General features: G+C 54.6%; 1 protein-coding gene across 1 annotated transcript in view; it reads right to left on the reverse strand.

The window, feature by feature from the left end:
- Window positions 1-1,351: 1,351 nt before the first annotated feature.
- Window positions 1,352-14,495, reverse strand: part of PFDN1 (prefoldin subunit 1) — a 36,906-nt gene continuing 23,762 nt past the window's right edge. Inside the window, exon 4 of the mRNA XM_017825625.1 lies at window positions 1,352-1,498. Coding sequence (XP_017681114.1) covers window positions 1,406-1,498 — 93 coding nt within the window. The 3' untranslated portion in view covers window positions 1,352-1,405. The remainder of the gene's footprint in view (window positions 1,499-14,495) is intronic.

The following is a 14,495-nucleotide window of genomic DNA, read 5'->3' on the forward strand; positions in this document are numbered from 1 at the left end:
AGTGGGACACTTGGATGCAAACTGTTTGGGATTGCACAGGACTTGTTATGGGATGTTTCAGGGAGGCCCCCGAAGGTGCAGGTGATTTTTAGGAGGAAAGCAGCTGAGGTGTGGGGCCCAGCAGGGTGACCCACTGGTCATTGCTCTTGTGCAGCACCTGATCCCCCCGGTCTGTCTGAGCTTATCGAATTCCTCCTAAACACTCTCCCGCATGGGGCTCCCTCCCTGCCCGTGTGTCTGCAGGGTGTGAGAGCACCGGGGGAGAGCAGCCCCGTGTCCGTGGGGCAACCGTGGGATCACCGGCGGAGGTGACACGGGACCCGCTGGTGACACAGCTGGTGGTTTGGGAACCCGGGGGCAGCGAAAGGCCGTCCCAGAGTGTGGCAGCACCCGCGTGCCCGTGGGATGAGAGCGCGGGGGTCGGCACAGGACCGGGAAACTCCTGCCCGGCTCCAAGACCCCGGGAGGAGCGGGCGGGGGCCGGGCCGGTGCAGTTCCCGCAGGGGCCACACGGTGGCGATGTCCCCTCGCGCCGGGGCGTGCGGAGCGGCCGGGACAGCGGGAATGGCCGGGAGAGAGGGAATGACACGGGAGAGAGGGAATGGCCGGGAGAGAGGGAATGGCCTGGGACAGTGGGAATGACACGGGAGAGCGGGAATGGCCTGGGACAGTGGGAATGACACGGGAGAGCGGGAATGGCCTGGGACAGTGGGAATGACACGGGAGAGAGGGAATGGCCTGGGACAGTGGGAATGACAGGGGACAGCACGAATGGCCTGGGACAGTGGGAATGGCCTGGGACAGTGGGAATGACATGGGACAGTGGGAATGGCATGGGACAGTGGACAGCGGGAATGACCTGGGAGAGAGGGAAAGGCACAGGAGAGCAGGAATGACTGGGACAGCAGGAATGACATGGGAGAGTGGGAATGACCCAGGAGAGAGGGAATGGCCCAGGACAGTGGGAATGGCCTGGGACAGCAGGAATGACCGGGACAGCTGGACTGGCCCAGGAGAATGGGAATGGCCCAGGACAGTAGAAATTGCCCGGGACAGTGGGAATGACCACCCAGCACGGGCTGGCTGGGCCCATGCTCATGTCCATGTTCCATGCCCATGTCTGTGCCTGTGCCCATGCCCATGGCTGTGCCTGTGCCCGTGCCAGCCCTCCCAGCCTCCCTCTTCCCCCCACTCCTGCTCTCCAGCAGGACCCCTCCACCAGCCTCCCTGGTGCCCACTCTGGGCAGCACTCAGGGGGTGTCTGCAGGACGAGGGCACAGTTGCTCCAGGGCAGCAGGATTCCTTGCAGGCCCCTCACCCCAAATCCCACCACACCCCCCCGGGAGAGCAGCCAGAGAGACACGAGTTTTATTGAGGTGGGGAAGGAGGGGGCAGGCTGTGGGGATCAGCCCAGGACACCCAGGGGTGCCACTACTGTGCCCTGCGGGCCATCAGCATCTGCTTCCTTCACACTCCGCTCCAGGTACGACTTCTTCTGCTGCAGGGCAGAAAGCAGAGGAGAGTCAGGGTCCCCCAGCACACACCAGGGTCCCCCAGCACACACCAAGGTCCCCCAGCACACACCAGGCCCCAGGGCCACCCAGGCAGAGCTGGCCCAGCCACCCCCCGGCCCTGCCGGTGTCCCCACGTGGGGACAGTGGTTACACATTCCCAGAGGCACAGGGGCAGTGGTAATGTTTTACACAGACTTTGAATTTTGTTCCCACTGAAACCTCCCCCGAAAAAAAAGTGGGAGACGTGAACCACAGCAAGGAAGGAAATCAAATCAGATCCTGTAACTCTTGGAGCCCAGAGAGGGACTGACATGCTGAGGCCTCCTTATGGAGACACAGCAAAACTCCCTCCTTGGGCACAAAAGGCTCTTTTTCCCAGCTGGGCCATTTTCTAACCCCAGACCCTCCTTTCTATCAGAAATTCCCTGGCATAGTCACCAAATACGTGTGTTTCCTTAATCATCTGTAATTAGGCTGGGCTTGGCAGGGAAGCAGCCCCAAGCCGTGCATCCCAAGATAGGAATTCAGCATGCAGCGTTTTTTCCTGCTAGTCTGGGTGCTCCTCTGTGACTGGAAAAATCAGCACTTGGCTCTCCTGACTATTTTCTCTGGGTTTCCAAACAACAGACACAACAGTCTCCTCCAGCAGCGTTGCTGTGAGCAGGGGTGGGCCCACTCCATGACTGGATGGGGGGCCTTGGGAATGTCCCCAGGGCTGGGCTTGCCCTCAGTGGCACCTGCAGCACCACTGGCACGGGGCCTGCTGTCCTCACAAGGGGCTGGGGGACACTTTGGCACAGTGTTCCCCCTGCCCCATGGGCGTCACAGCCCCACACAAGCCCAGGGAGCTTGTATTGATAAGCACTGGCAGGATTGTTATTAAATTCCAGAGTCCAGGTCTCAGCCCAGACCATCCTGCCATGAGCACCTTCCCAGGAGGTGAGCACCAGGAGCCAGGATGGCAGGAATGACCCCCAAAGGCCACCCAAACCAAGCACAGGTGAAGGGCAAGAACTGCTGATGCTGCCCTGAGAGCCTCACCCCAACTCCTGTGATCCCACAGGAGCTGGGACCCGCAGTGCTGAGAATCCCATTAGCCCATGGAGCAGCAGTCCTGCTGCCACCACTGTCCCTCCATCCTAGGCTGTCACATGGCTGCACACTCGGCTGGAATGCCCATGCCATGAGGACAACTCTCCCAGCCCTGTTCCTAAAGGCTGAAGGGTTTTTATTTAAATACTAAAGGTTCTTGGTGACGTCCAGGGCCAGGGATACAGCCAAGGAAGGGCTCCTTGTCCCTCTCCCGGGGTCCCTCTCGCTGACAGGAACTGCTTTTGAGGAAACCACAGGGAGAGGAAGAGCAGCCACGGGTTCCCACTGTCAGTGAGTCAGTGACACACCAGCAGGACTCTGTCACCACCACACTGTCCCCACACTGCCCGGACAGGCGTCGAGGGATTTCACACATAGGGAACTGAGCCTGAAGGTTGCAAGAGGTCACAGGGCCTGGAAAACCCTCGTGGGTCTGAGCTCTGCTGACCAGAGCAGAGTGGCAGCAGTGGAGCTGACTTCTGGTCAGTCATTTATTGCTAAAACCATTTTTTAACACCATTAAATTAGCCTATGAAATGGTTCTGCCTTTCTGCCCTCTCCCCTGCCATGTCCCCCACGGACCCACAATGCCCATTCCTGCACAGGGACATGCTCTGCGCTCCCAGGGGAGCAGGGCTGCCAGAGCTGCACAGCCCGTGGCAAAGGCAGAGGGTTTAATGCCATTTCTGTACTCGAGCAGCACCGGCAGCCTGAGGCAGGTGAGGATGGAGGGAAATTTTTCTTTCCCTCAATCACTCTCCTTGGTCACACAATGTCTGGGACGAGAGGATCTGGGCTGGTCCCGACACTTTTACTCCTTCCTCCCAGAAGCAGCCTGCAGGGAGTCCCATCCCTGGGCTCCAGGAGCATCACTTGGGCATCCAGTGAGCCCTGCACCCGCAGCTGGGGGGCTGCAAACCTCCCAGTGAGTCCTGCAGGCGGGCAGTGCCCGAGCCAGCACGGTGGCTGATCCCACTCTGACCCCCGGATCACGGGCAGCGAGGAGCAGACGGGCGCCACATTTTCCGAGACACGTGGCACAAACGAGGTGTTCCTTCCCCAGGAACTGCAGCCCGGTTTCTGCTTCGGCAATCACCGGAGAAGCAGCAGGAGCCCGCGTGCAAACCCCTCCTCGCCGCGATTACTGGGGTCTAGACAGGAAACTCCGTCTCTCCCGCCGAGCGAGGGCTGACACACGCTCTGCCTACTCACACCAGAGCCCAGAGACACGGCAGCGCAGCTCTGAAGTCACGCTGGAGGCTGTTCCGGTCCAGCCAGACCTGCCAGGCTGGTGGTATCTGTTCCCTGAACACCACCCCGCATCCCAAACCCCACCTCCAGCTTCCCCAGCTCGCAGCTTTCATCTGCACTCGGCCTGGACTTGCAGCCCTAGTTAACCCTTTGTCCTCTGAGCCCCTGGTTTGGGCTTCACCTCAGCACCCTCTGAGCTGATGCATTTCCCTGGGAAGGTGTGTTCGCCCCTCCAGGTGGATCCTCCTCTGCTGCCACAGCAACCACAGTCCGTGGGAATTCCCAGTGCAACACCAGAACTGCGCTGCTGGTTCGGGTCCCTCATTAACCTAAAGGTGGCTGCTGCTGTCTGCAGCCTCTGATTTCACTTCTAGAGCTGTAGCTCCAGTGCTCACCAGTCAGGAGCCCAAGGGAACATGGCAGCAGCCCCAGGGGACGTGGCAGCAGCCCCAGGGGGCACGGCAGCAGCCCCAGGGGACACGGCAACACACTGGCCCACCGGCTTTGGTGGCTGCATGACCTGCGAGCTGCTGATCCAGAGCTCCTGCCCACTCACCACATCAGTGCCCTAAGCTGCTACCTCCTTCCCCCAGCTTCTGTGGGCCTCTGGCCACCTAAACTGGGCACCCAAACCAGCCCCAGATGCCACTGCCTGAAGCCCCAGAAATCCAGGGAAGGACAGAGAAAGGAGACTGGCTTTGGGAAGGTGGCGGAGGGAAGTAGCCACATGACACTGAGCTCCCAGAAAAGCCCCACTCCTGGCTGGTCAGGCTCTGCAGGAGGCTGGGCAGTGCCCCGGGGTCTGTCCCCCTGCAGTCACACCGGGAGTGTGGCAAGGCAGTGATGAGGAAACACGGAGGGCACGGCAGGAAGCAGCTGATGTGTCAGCCAAGGGCTCCGGCTGCAGCGAGGAGCTGGTTCCTCCTCCTGAGGCACAAGTCCCACAGCCACTTGCTATAGAGATTTTATTTTACCACCGTGCAGAACACACTTGTGGGGTGTTGCTGAAGCTTCTTTCAGAGGAACAGCCTCTGACCAACCCCTGCCAGCCCCCACTGCTCCCGGGAAAAGGCCAGTGTGTTCCCATGACCCAGGCACAGCTCACTCAAACAGGGAGGGATGACCCGGGACTGCAGGTCCTGTCAGAGCTGGAGAAGCTTCTCCCCCACAAAGTGAGAAAAGGGAGCTGGAAGCTGCATGGAAAAGGGCACGTGGGAAGGGAGAATTAATTGCAGCTACACATTTCCAGGTGGACAGCACGCTTTGCACGCACCCCAAAACCGAGCCAGCTGACCTGCCCCAGCACAGGACAAGCTCTTGCATCCTCACACGTTCCCACCACAGGCCACCCACCAGCTCTCATCCACTCCCTTATCTGTGGTGACAGCCCCCTGATCCCCTCCTGCCCCTCACAGAAAGGGCTCTGCCATCTCCATCGGGACACGAGACCAACACAGAGCCACTGCCCCAACCCAGCTGGGTCTGGGCCTCCTGCAGAACAACTGAGAGGGTGCAAAGCCACAGAAGATGCCCCCAAAAACCCAGTGCAGTCAATGTCTCCCAGCCCAGTTTCCCAATTTCTTCAAGCTAATCCTACTGCCAGCAACAGTCCCTTCCCCAGCCAGGAAGGGCTGCAGCACTTGGGAACGAGACAAACCACAGCCCTGATGATCTGTCTCAAAACCAGCCCCAAAGGAAGTGTTCTCACCTAAATCTGCTTTCTGGAAGCAGGTTTGCCATGCTAATGACTGCCTGGCACTGGGATGGAGAGATGGAAGAGATGACCAAGGACTCCTCCTTGGGCACCAGAGCCAACCCCACAGGCTGGGCCTCCCACCACCTCCTGGGGGCCCAGGAGCTGGGATCTGCACCTCTCCTGCCCCTGACTGCAGATGTGCCACCAACCTGGCCCATACTCTCCCCTTCAAGCTCTTGGGAGCCTTCCCCACTTCAAAGGCTCCCTGTAGCCTCCCTAAACCAGGCAAGGGGTGAACCTGTGTGTGGTCAGTACAGCTGCATGGAGTAAAAACACCACCTCCCATGTCATCAGAGATGCAGCCAAAAATAGGACTGGCCACTCACACAGCCCCATCTGACAGGCAACACATGTGCACCTCCCAGGAACCCTTCCCTGGAGGAAGGGTGGCTGTGCAGCCAACAGCTCCACCAATAGAGCCACAGGGCCCATCAGGGAAGGTACCACCACAGAACCACAGAATCAGCTAGGCTGGAAAAGACCTCTGATATCATCAAGTCCAACCTCTGACCCAACACTACCTTGTCACCCAGACCGTGGCACTGAGTGACACGTCCAGTCTCTTCTTAAACACCTACAGGGACGGTGACTCCACCCCCTCCCTGGGCAGCCCATTCCAATGGCCGATCACTCTGTACAACATTTCTTCCTAATATCCAACCTAAACCTCCCTGGCACAGCTGAAGACCCAGCCCTCTTGTCCTACTGCTGGTTGCCTGGGAGCAGAGCCTGACCCCCACCTGGCTACAACCTCCTGTCAGGGAGTTGTAGAGAATGAGGAGGTCTCCCCTGAGCCTCCTTTTCTCCAGGCTCAACAACCCCAGCTCCCTCAGCTGCTCCTCATAGGACCTGGCAGCTCCAGCCCTGCCTGAAAAGAGGGAGGGGAGAAGAGAGGAGGGCAGGGAGCTGATATCCAATGACCATGTTGGGATGCAGCACCCACTGCCATGTCCTAGGAAGCCCTGGGGCACTGTAAGCCACGGCTCTGGGGGGCTGCCACCAGCCCCAGCTGGTGTGGGAAGCACACACTCCTGGAAGCACCAGCTCGGCCGGGCTGTGCAGGCAGCACCACGAGCCAGCCCTCGCCGCGCACGCTTCTGACCAAGGCGTGCCAGCACAGCCAACCTGCACACCCTGGCACGGGTGGGTACAGCCAAACGCTGCCAGGAGACTCGCCCCTGCCATCACCCTGTTCCTCAGCTCTCCCTTGCCCTTCGCTCCCCACCACGAGCAGCGCTCGCTCCCCGAGCAGCTCCGCGCTGTTTGCTTTTGGCAGCGGCTGCGGAAAGACTCCATCAAATGCAAACACAATTACAGCTCACACCCTAAGAAGAAAAGGACTTGTGGTTAACAGAGGTGGCCCGTGGCCTTTTGACACAGCGGGGAAGCCACCTCCTGCTCCAGCCTCCCACCTCTGCTCCCGTTGCATCATGCTGCTGGAGAAGCTGGTGCTTCACGAGATGACGCACCTGGACCTTGCATTCCTGGCAGATTAAAGAGCCGGCATCCACAGATTCCACAGCAACAAAAAACTATTAATCAGCTCCTCTTGGATGGGCTTTTGATGATCAAAGCACTGTCTTTCCTCCAGCGCTGTGATTCAGACACCTCTGCCTTCAGGGAGAGCTGGTCAGGCACCGCCAGCCCCGCGTGTGGCAGGGCCTTGCCTCGAGCCGGTGTTTGAGCACAGCACGGCCCAGCATTCCCAAACAGCCCTGTGCTCCCTGTGGGAACAGGCACAGCAGCCCTGCCCATCCATGCTGCGGTTCACCTCCTGCTCACAGGTGAGTTTCCTGTGTCAAGTCATGGTTTATCACTCAAGGTTGACTTTTGCTCTTCAAATACCATTTCTCTCACATCACCTCAGCAAGAGGCTCAACCCTTGACCTGCAAACACAGATCTGCTTAAGCCCAAACAAAACTGTTCCCATGGAAATGTCAGGATCTAGTATTGGAACATGCCTACTCATTTCAGCCTGTTCTTTCTTCTTCCCCTCCTTTGTTGCTTTTTTTTTGTTGTTTGTTTTTTTGTTTTTTAAACTGTTTTTCTATGGACTTGTTTTATACCCAGCTTGTGAGAACAAAGTGAGGTGGCAGGTCCCTTCCCAGGGAGCACCTCCCTATGGATCACAGCCTGTTTGGCTACCAGCCACCAGATTCTGGCATCCCACTCTCACGCTCAGAGGGCTTCCGTCGAGGAACTGCAGTCCCCAGGCATGAGGCAGTGCCTCAAACGGGAGCCCTGACACAGCTCATCTTGTGACACCGTCCCAAAAAACCTGCTGCGAGCCAAGAGCTTCTGTATCCCCCAAAGTTAACTCAAACCATTTTTGGAATTCCCCAAGGGAAAGTGATCAACAGATCCTGAGCTAGAGCTGGGAGCACGTGGGTGGCTGGAGAAGGATCTTTCCTGGGAGGAAGGCAAGTCGTGCTGCCCACGTGCGGGGGGCCAGGCAGGAGGGGCAGCCTGAGCTGCCCTCGCTCTTGGGGTCACCACTGCTGCTAAGGGGGCTGGAAATGCCCAAACTCCCTGCAGAGAACAGCGCTCCAAGTCGTGCACCCTGGGCAAGGCAAACATTTCAGTCAGCCTGAGACGACGTGCCGAGGACGTGCCCTCTGCGTAACGGGATTTCACTGGGAACCCAGAAATGGGAAGGAGGTGAACCTGCTGAACAGCACCCAGCTGCTCCTGCTCCGGGAGAAGCCAAAATAGTGGGCACCAGCAACGGGGTGGGGTGGGTCTGCAGGCAGCCCTACGCCCTGGTGGGTCCACCCAGCACTGGTCCTCACCCAGTTCAACACCGTGGCACATGTACACACTGGGAATTAGCACTCTACAGCAACCACCAAATATTTAGATCTGCTCCAAGACTTTCCAAGCAGAATTATTGCTCTCAGGAAGTTGCCCAGAGTTTGCTCAAGAGTGAATGATGTGCAATAGGAAGGGAGCCCAGCTGCTTTCTGACGACAGCTGCTGACAGAAGCATCATGATGTCATTTACCTAAGAGGAGAAATGATGATTCAGACCCTTGGGTTTCCCCTTCCACAAGGCAATGGGGACCCTCAGTCCCTTCAGAACCATCTGGATTTAAGTGTAAGAGAGGATATCAAACATATGAGTGCATGTGCCAACTCAGGAGGATCTTCAGAAGCACCTGCCTGCAGAACTGCTGGTGCAAATCCACCTTTATTGTGTCCCAGTCCTACCACAGCACAACCAGCAGGGCTTCCCCCACCATTATCAAAGCTCCTCGAAACCCTGAGGAATACACTCTGAAAAAGCTAATTTGGGAAAGCCCCCACTGCCTCCCACGCTTGGTACCTTCAAGAGAAGAAGGGGCAAGGTAAGGGGCAGAAAGGCTGACAGGCAGGAGGACTTTCTGCCCCAACCTGTGGCAGCTGCAGGGACCCACTGTCCCAAGCCACAGGACACAAAGTGCTTCCAGCAGATGAGGAGACAGTTACTCTTTGTGACTGGGAAATGAGGATTATTCCAGTGAACTCCTGCACCCTGCCCTGATGTGAACTACTACAAAAGCAAACCGGTGGGAACCTTTCAGTAGGTGGCAGCAGAAATGTATTATCAGCCCAGAGGATTCCTTTCGGGACACCCCTTCTTGGCACAATTCCCCATTTAAAGCAGTTTCCAGGGGTATGTCGCTCCAGGTCGGATACTGCACCCTCACCAGGCTTATGACAGCAGAGTCAGGTCAAACACAGAACCTGGGGAGAGGAAACTCCCCCCGGTGCTGAAAACCTCCTCGCTCTGTTTCGGCGGAAGCGTCTCTCACCAAACCGCCTCTTGCAAAATGTGGTAAGTTCCCTAACCCAGTGCCTCGGTTTCTGTGGTCCTGCAGAGCCAGTGTGGCTCACCAGGACACCTCCAGGCAATAGGACTTTTGCAAAAACCACACCACACCTTTCAGCCCTTGCAGTCCCTCCCGGCCAGACGAGGCCACTTCAGAAGAAAAACTGCTTCCATAAATTTCAAAGACAAACCAGCAACAAAAAGATGGTGTCGGCTCCCAACCAGGCAGCATCCCCCCTCTAATTCAGACCTCCCTGAACTCAAAGCAGCCACGTGGTCACTACCAACACGTTTACCAGCAGAGCAGGGGGTGACCCGGGCATGGGGCCAGCAGGAAGCAGGAGGGCTGCCCCGCATACCTGGGAGCAAGGTGTGGCTTTGTAAAGCTGACTCAGGGCTGGGTCAGGGCTCCCTGACAGGCAGGAGCACGCTTTCCAAATAATCGTTTCCTGTTCTCCCCAGGCGAGATGGAGGAGGAGGAGATGGAAGCAGGATGGAGGTTTATCGGGCACAAACAATCCCCCTCCCCAGAGCTGCCTGGCACAAGGGCCAGCCAGGAGCCACTGCAGGGGCTGGTGACTAAGGCAAGGACAGCAGTGCTGGGTTTGTGACTAACTATTACTCATGCAAGGAGGAATTTGGAGAGGGACCCGCATCCAGCTCGGCTCGTTGCTTTGGATACTTTTGCAGCCATAAGCACAAAGGAGAGCTTTGACAATGAATCAGACCCTGCTTTACAATGACAAAGACAGACTTATCGACCAACTTGGTGTTAAAATTTCAGTGTAATCATAAAAGCAGCTTAATGCTAATCAGAGGAAACAAGACACGTTTTCAGACCCAGATGACTAAATGTAGGCTCCTGGATGGACAAAACCATTTAAAGACAGCAGCAGAAGTGGGTTTTTTAATTAATCATAATGTATTTCACTTTCCTCTGAATTACAAAGGAATGTGAGTGTATTGGCAACAGTTGCTTGAAAAGCAAGTTGTTTGGGGTTTTTATAAATCAAGAGCAACCCTCCCCCAAAAAACCCCCTAAAACGAGTTCTGGGATACCTTTATTTTGAAAGCGTGTCTAGAACTAGCCTCTAAAAGAAGTTAAAAGGAAGTAAACAACCCCCATGTTAATTATTCTCCTGCTTTTAAAATCTACAATTATCCACCCAAAAATAAAGTAGGAACAGCGAAAGCAAAGAGTCATCAAATTCCAGTTCTCCCTTCATGAAGCCTTTGCCCTCTCAGCTGGTTTGTGTGCTTACTTTGCAGTCTGCAGTGCAGGGAAGACTAACAAAGAATTACTAATTAAGCAACCGCTTGCAAAAAATCTGTGAGTTTGAAAACTTGTTGCGGTGAATGACTGGTCCAGATAGGAGATCCAGCCTTGCCAATGCATACCCACACATGTGATGATATAAATACACGTCATTCCACTCACATCAGCATCACCCCACAACCATTCTTCACAAAAATGTGGTGAGATACTCAAGTTTTTATAAGCCATCCCAGGCCGTAGATGACCCTTCTGGAGAGCTGGGAATCCCCTCTGAAATGCGAGGGTTTCTTTTCCCTGCGCCTCTTAAGATTCCAAAGTCGTGTTTTGTAACCAGTGGTTTGTGCACTATTTAACACATGACAAGCTTCTTACACAATTTTCAAAGCAGAACATACTGTTATTTGATCTTTATCAAACAAATCTAACAGACGAGTAAGAGCCAGTACCTAAACAAACCAACCTCCTTCCCTGTGAGGACTGAGGAGCACTTGTTGCCTTTAAGAGCTGCAAGGTGCTCACTGCACACAACCGACTTCCATCTGTCTGGGATGAGGGATGACTCAATCAGACAACAGAGAAACAGCCCAAAACACCCATGAAGTTCAGAACACAATCCTTTTGCCACCCTCACTTTTGACAAACGACAGTCAGACAGACCACAAGGCTCTGAACATTAAGAAGTGAAGTCAGAGATTCCTCACAGCTGTGAAGGCCTGTTCTTCATGTTACCACCAGCAGTCAGTTTAGTAGAGAGGAAGAATTAGAGCAGCACTAGCTGTGCCCCAATTCCTCCAGTTTTTACCTTAAATTTGTATGGCCCCAGCCCAATGTCAGAGGGCCTCTCCACAAAGCAGGATTTTGTGCTCATAGTGTTAATTCTGTGTCCATTACACTCTCGACCTCCTCACTGTTGTTTTATCATTCTAAAGCCTATTTTTTCTCATTGCTCAGAGTATTTTTCATTTCAAAAATCAGGAATGAGAGCACAGATTCTCCTCCCTGTAGGACAGCCAGACCTATAGGAAAAAAAAAAATGACCTTTGGCTACTCCCTTCTTCAAAACAAGGCTCTCATGGAGGGCAGACCACTGGTAACAGCTCTGCCCGTGCAGGCTCTGCTCGCCCACAGGAGTGCCTGTGGATGCTCCACAGCTGACAGCAAGCTCAGGCAGGCAGCTGGACCACCCATGTCCTCAGAAAGCAAGTTAAGCCTCCAGCTTTGCAGCCTGAAATGCAGGAGCAAGCCCTCAGTGAGGGCACAGAGGCTTGGAGGACACAAGCCAACAGAGTCAAGATGAAACACATTTCCCAGGAACTTCAGCAGGTCCAAATGTCTGTGTCCAGAGGGACCTGCCCAGACACCCACAGGTGCCTCACACACCCAGAGCCACATCAGATGCAGGGTATTGCCTGGCCTGGTCCCCACTGAGGGCCTGGCAAGGGTCTGTCTGCAGCTCATTTTCACACCAACATCCATCAGTTGTGGAGCACCCACAGCTTCCTCCTGAAAAGTCCATACAAGCCCAAATGTATGGTAAATTCAATTCTGTACTCCATTTGTCCCCACATTAGGGGTCCTGCTTCCCCCTACAGCAAACAGAGGGACTGAGCTTGTCTATGAAACAAGGGGCAACTTCTGTGACAAGGTGTGTTTAAAATCCCGTTCCCGGTACGTGCACGTAGCCAGCAATGGAATGGGAGAACAGCACCTTCATCCACAGTAAAATCTGCTCCAGGCCAATGCACAGAGGGTTATTCTTGAGGCTTCTCCTCTCCAAAGCAAACAGAAGCATTCCTTATTTTCCCCCTGTTCAGTCAAAAAGCCCACCACACATTCCTGGGCACTGGCCTACCCCGAGCCAACCAGGGGGTGAGAACCTTTGCACTGTAGATCCCTGGAAGAAACTGGGCTAACTCAGGAACGTCCCGACAACTGCAACCTTCTGACGGGCACTTCGTGGTCTGCGAAGAGCACCACAGATCTCAAGAGACTTGTTTTCACCTCGTTAAAGCCACCCACAGAATTGGCCTCCACGTTGAGGGTTTTTAGTAAAAAAATGAAGGAGAGCTGCCCCTGGGGCACGTGGAAGCCGAGCAGGTCCATCCCAGCCATACCTGCCCCAGGCTCCAGCGCTTCTCCCCAGCCACACCTCGCCTGCCGAAATCTTTGTTCCCACAGGGCAAGAAAACGCTGCTGTGGCAACCACCAGACTCCTCCAGGGCGGGGGCACCACCACTGCGCCTCGGGGCTGCAGCAAAGCCATTTTAAAGCTCCCAGAAAAAGAAGATTAGAGAAATGGAAGCCGCAGCATGAGCAAGGCTGAGCTCAGGCAGCGCCGGGGAAGAAGTCTGTGCTCACCACAAGGCTTTGCAATGCACTCACTTTGTAACTTCACCAGCTCCCCAAACACCACCTGAGGCTTTCAACGTGGAGCACAGCAGTGCTTGAGAGCACAGTGATCCTTCCCCCACCAGGAATGAGAGCACAGAGATGTTCTGTGTGGGACAGGGAAACTGGACACGGCGTTTTGGGGTTCACGTGAAGGATTTCTGGATTAGAAATCAAGCCCTCAAGCTTTTCGATCAAGCTTTGTCTACTCCAGGCAGCCAGAGAAGAAACCAACCAGCCAAACTCTGCAGCAGTAAACTTTCAGCCTCCCACAGACATGTGAAGGAACTGCCTGGGAAACAAGCACACAGCTATGTTGTGGTCAGAGTTTAAAACCAAAATCCAATTCAACCAGAAAGCTGCAGGTTGCTTTTGCCCTTTTCCCGAAGGAGCTAAATTCAGTGGCACACAGCAGACAGAGCTGCCCAGCAGAGCCTCCCCCTTATTTGTTATTTTTAGCAATTTAGTCTGACAACGCCTGACAACTAAACAAGCTGAATATAGCAGGAGAGAAGGGGACTATCAGATATTATCAGGGAAAGCACACAGTGATAATCACTTTCTCCACCCCTAATGAAGAATCAATTTTCCATGTCTTTATAACATCATAGAGTTTGTTCTCTTTAAAATGCCACATTTAAAAACAGAATCCATGTAGCCCTACAATGGAAACGGATAACATTTCCTGAAACAAAGCATTGTTCCACCCCTCACATATCATGTTTCCTTAAAAACAAGGGAAGAAAAACATTACTTGGTTTTTCTCCTAATACTGCACAAACATTGCTGAGCTAAAAAGAGTCTGTGCTCATCCCTTTAGAATGCTTTCAAAATAGATTGAACACATACCCCCTGTACCGTGAAACACAACAAGAATTTGATAGTATCAGGACTGGAAAAATCCAATGGCTCCTGCTAAGCAGGACACGTCCCATGCCCGTGTGTGAGAGAGCCTCTGGCACCAAACCTCTGGAGGTTTGGGTAAGCCCTGTTGGCACAGCCTGTCAGCAGGCACAGGTGTTGTGCCAGCAAGCCTGGGCAGTTTATTTGGATTCCAAAGGATTATGGACGAGCTGTGAAGTTCAGAATGCTACATGGGTACATATGAAGTCGACAGGCTGAGAAACCTGGGGAGAAGAGAAGGTTGTGTGGATACCTCACAGCACCTTCCAGGATCTGAAGGGAGCCTAACAGGGAAGCTGGAGAGGGACTGGACTCTTCATCAGGAATTGTAGTGATATGACAAGAAGTAATGGGTACAAATTGAAAGAGGGGAAATTTAGGTTAGATATACAGAAGAAATTCTTTATTGTGAGGGTGGTGAGGCCCTGGCACAGGTTGCCCAGAGAAGCTGTGGCTGCCCCATCACTGGAAGTGTCCAAGGCCAGGTTGGATGGGGCTTGGAGCAA

This window comes from Lepidothrix coronata, unplaced genomic scaffold, assembly GCF_001604755.1.
Source record: "Lepidothrix coronata isolate B3197 unplaced genomic scaffold, Lepidothrix_coronata-1.0 Scaffold121, whole genome shotgun sequence".
In the NCBI taxonomy this organism is placed as follows: domain Eukaryota; kingdom Metazoa; phylum Chordata; class Aves; order Passeriformes; family Pipridae; genus Lepidothrix; species Lepidothrix coronata.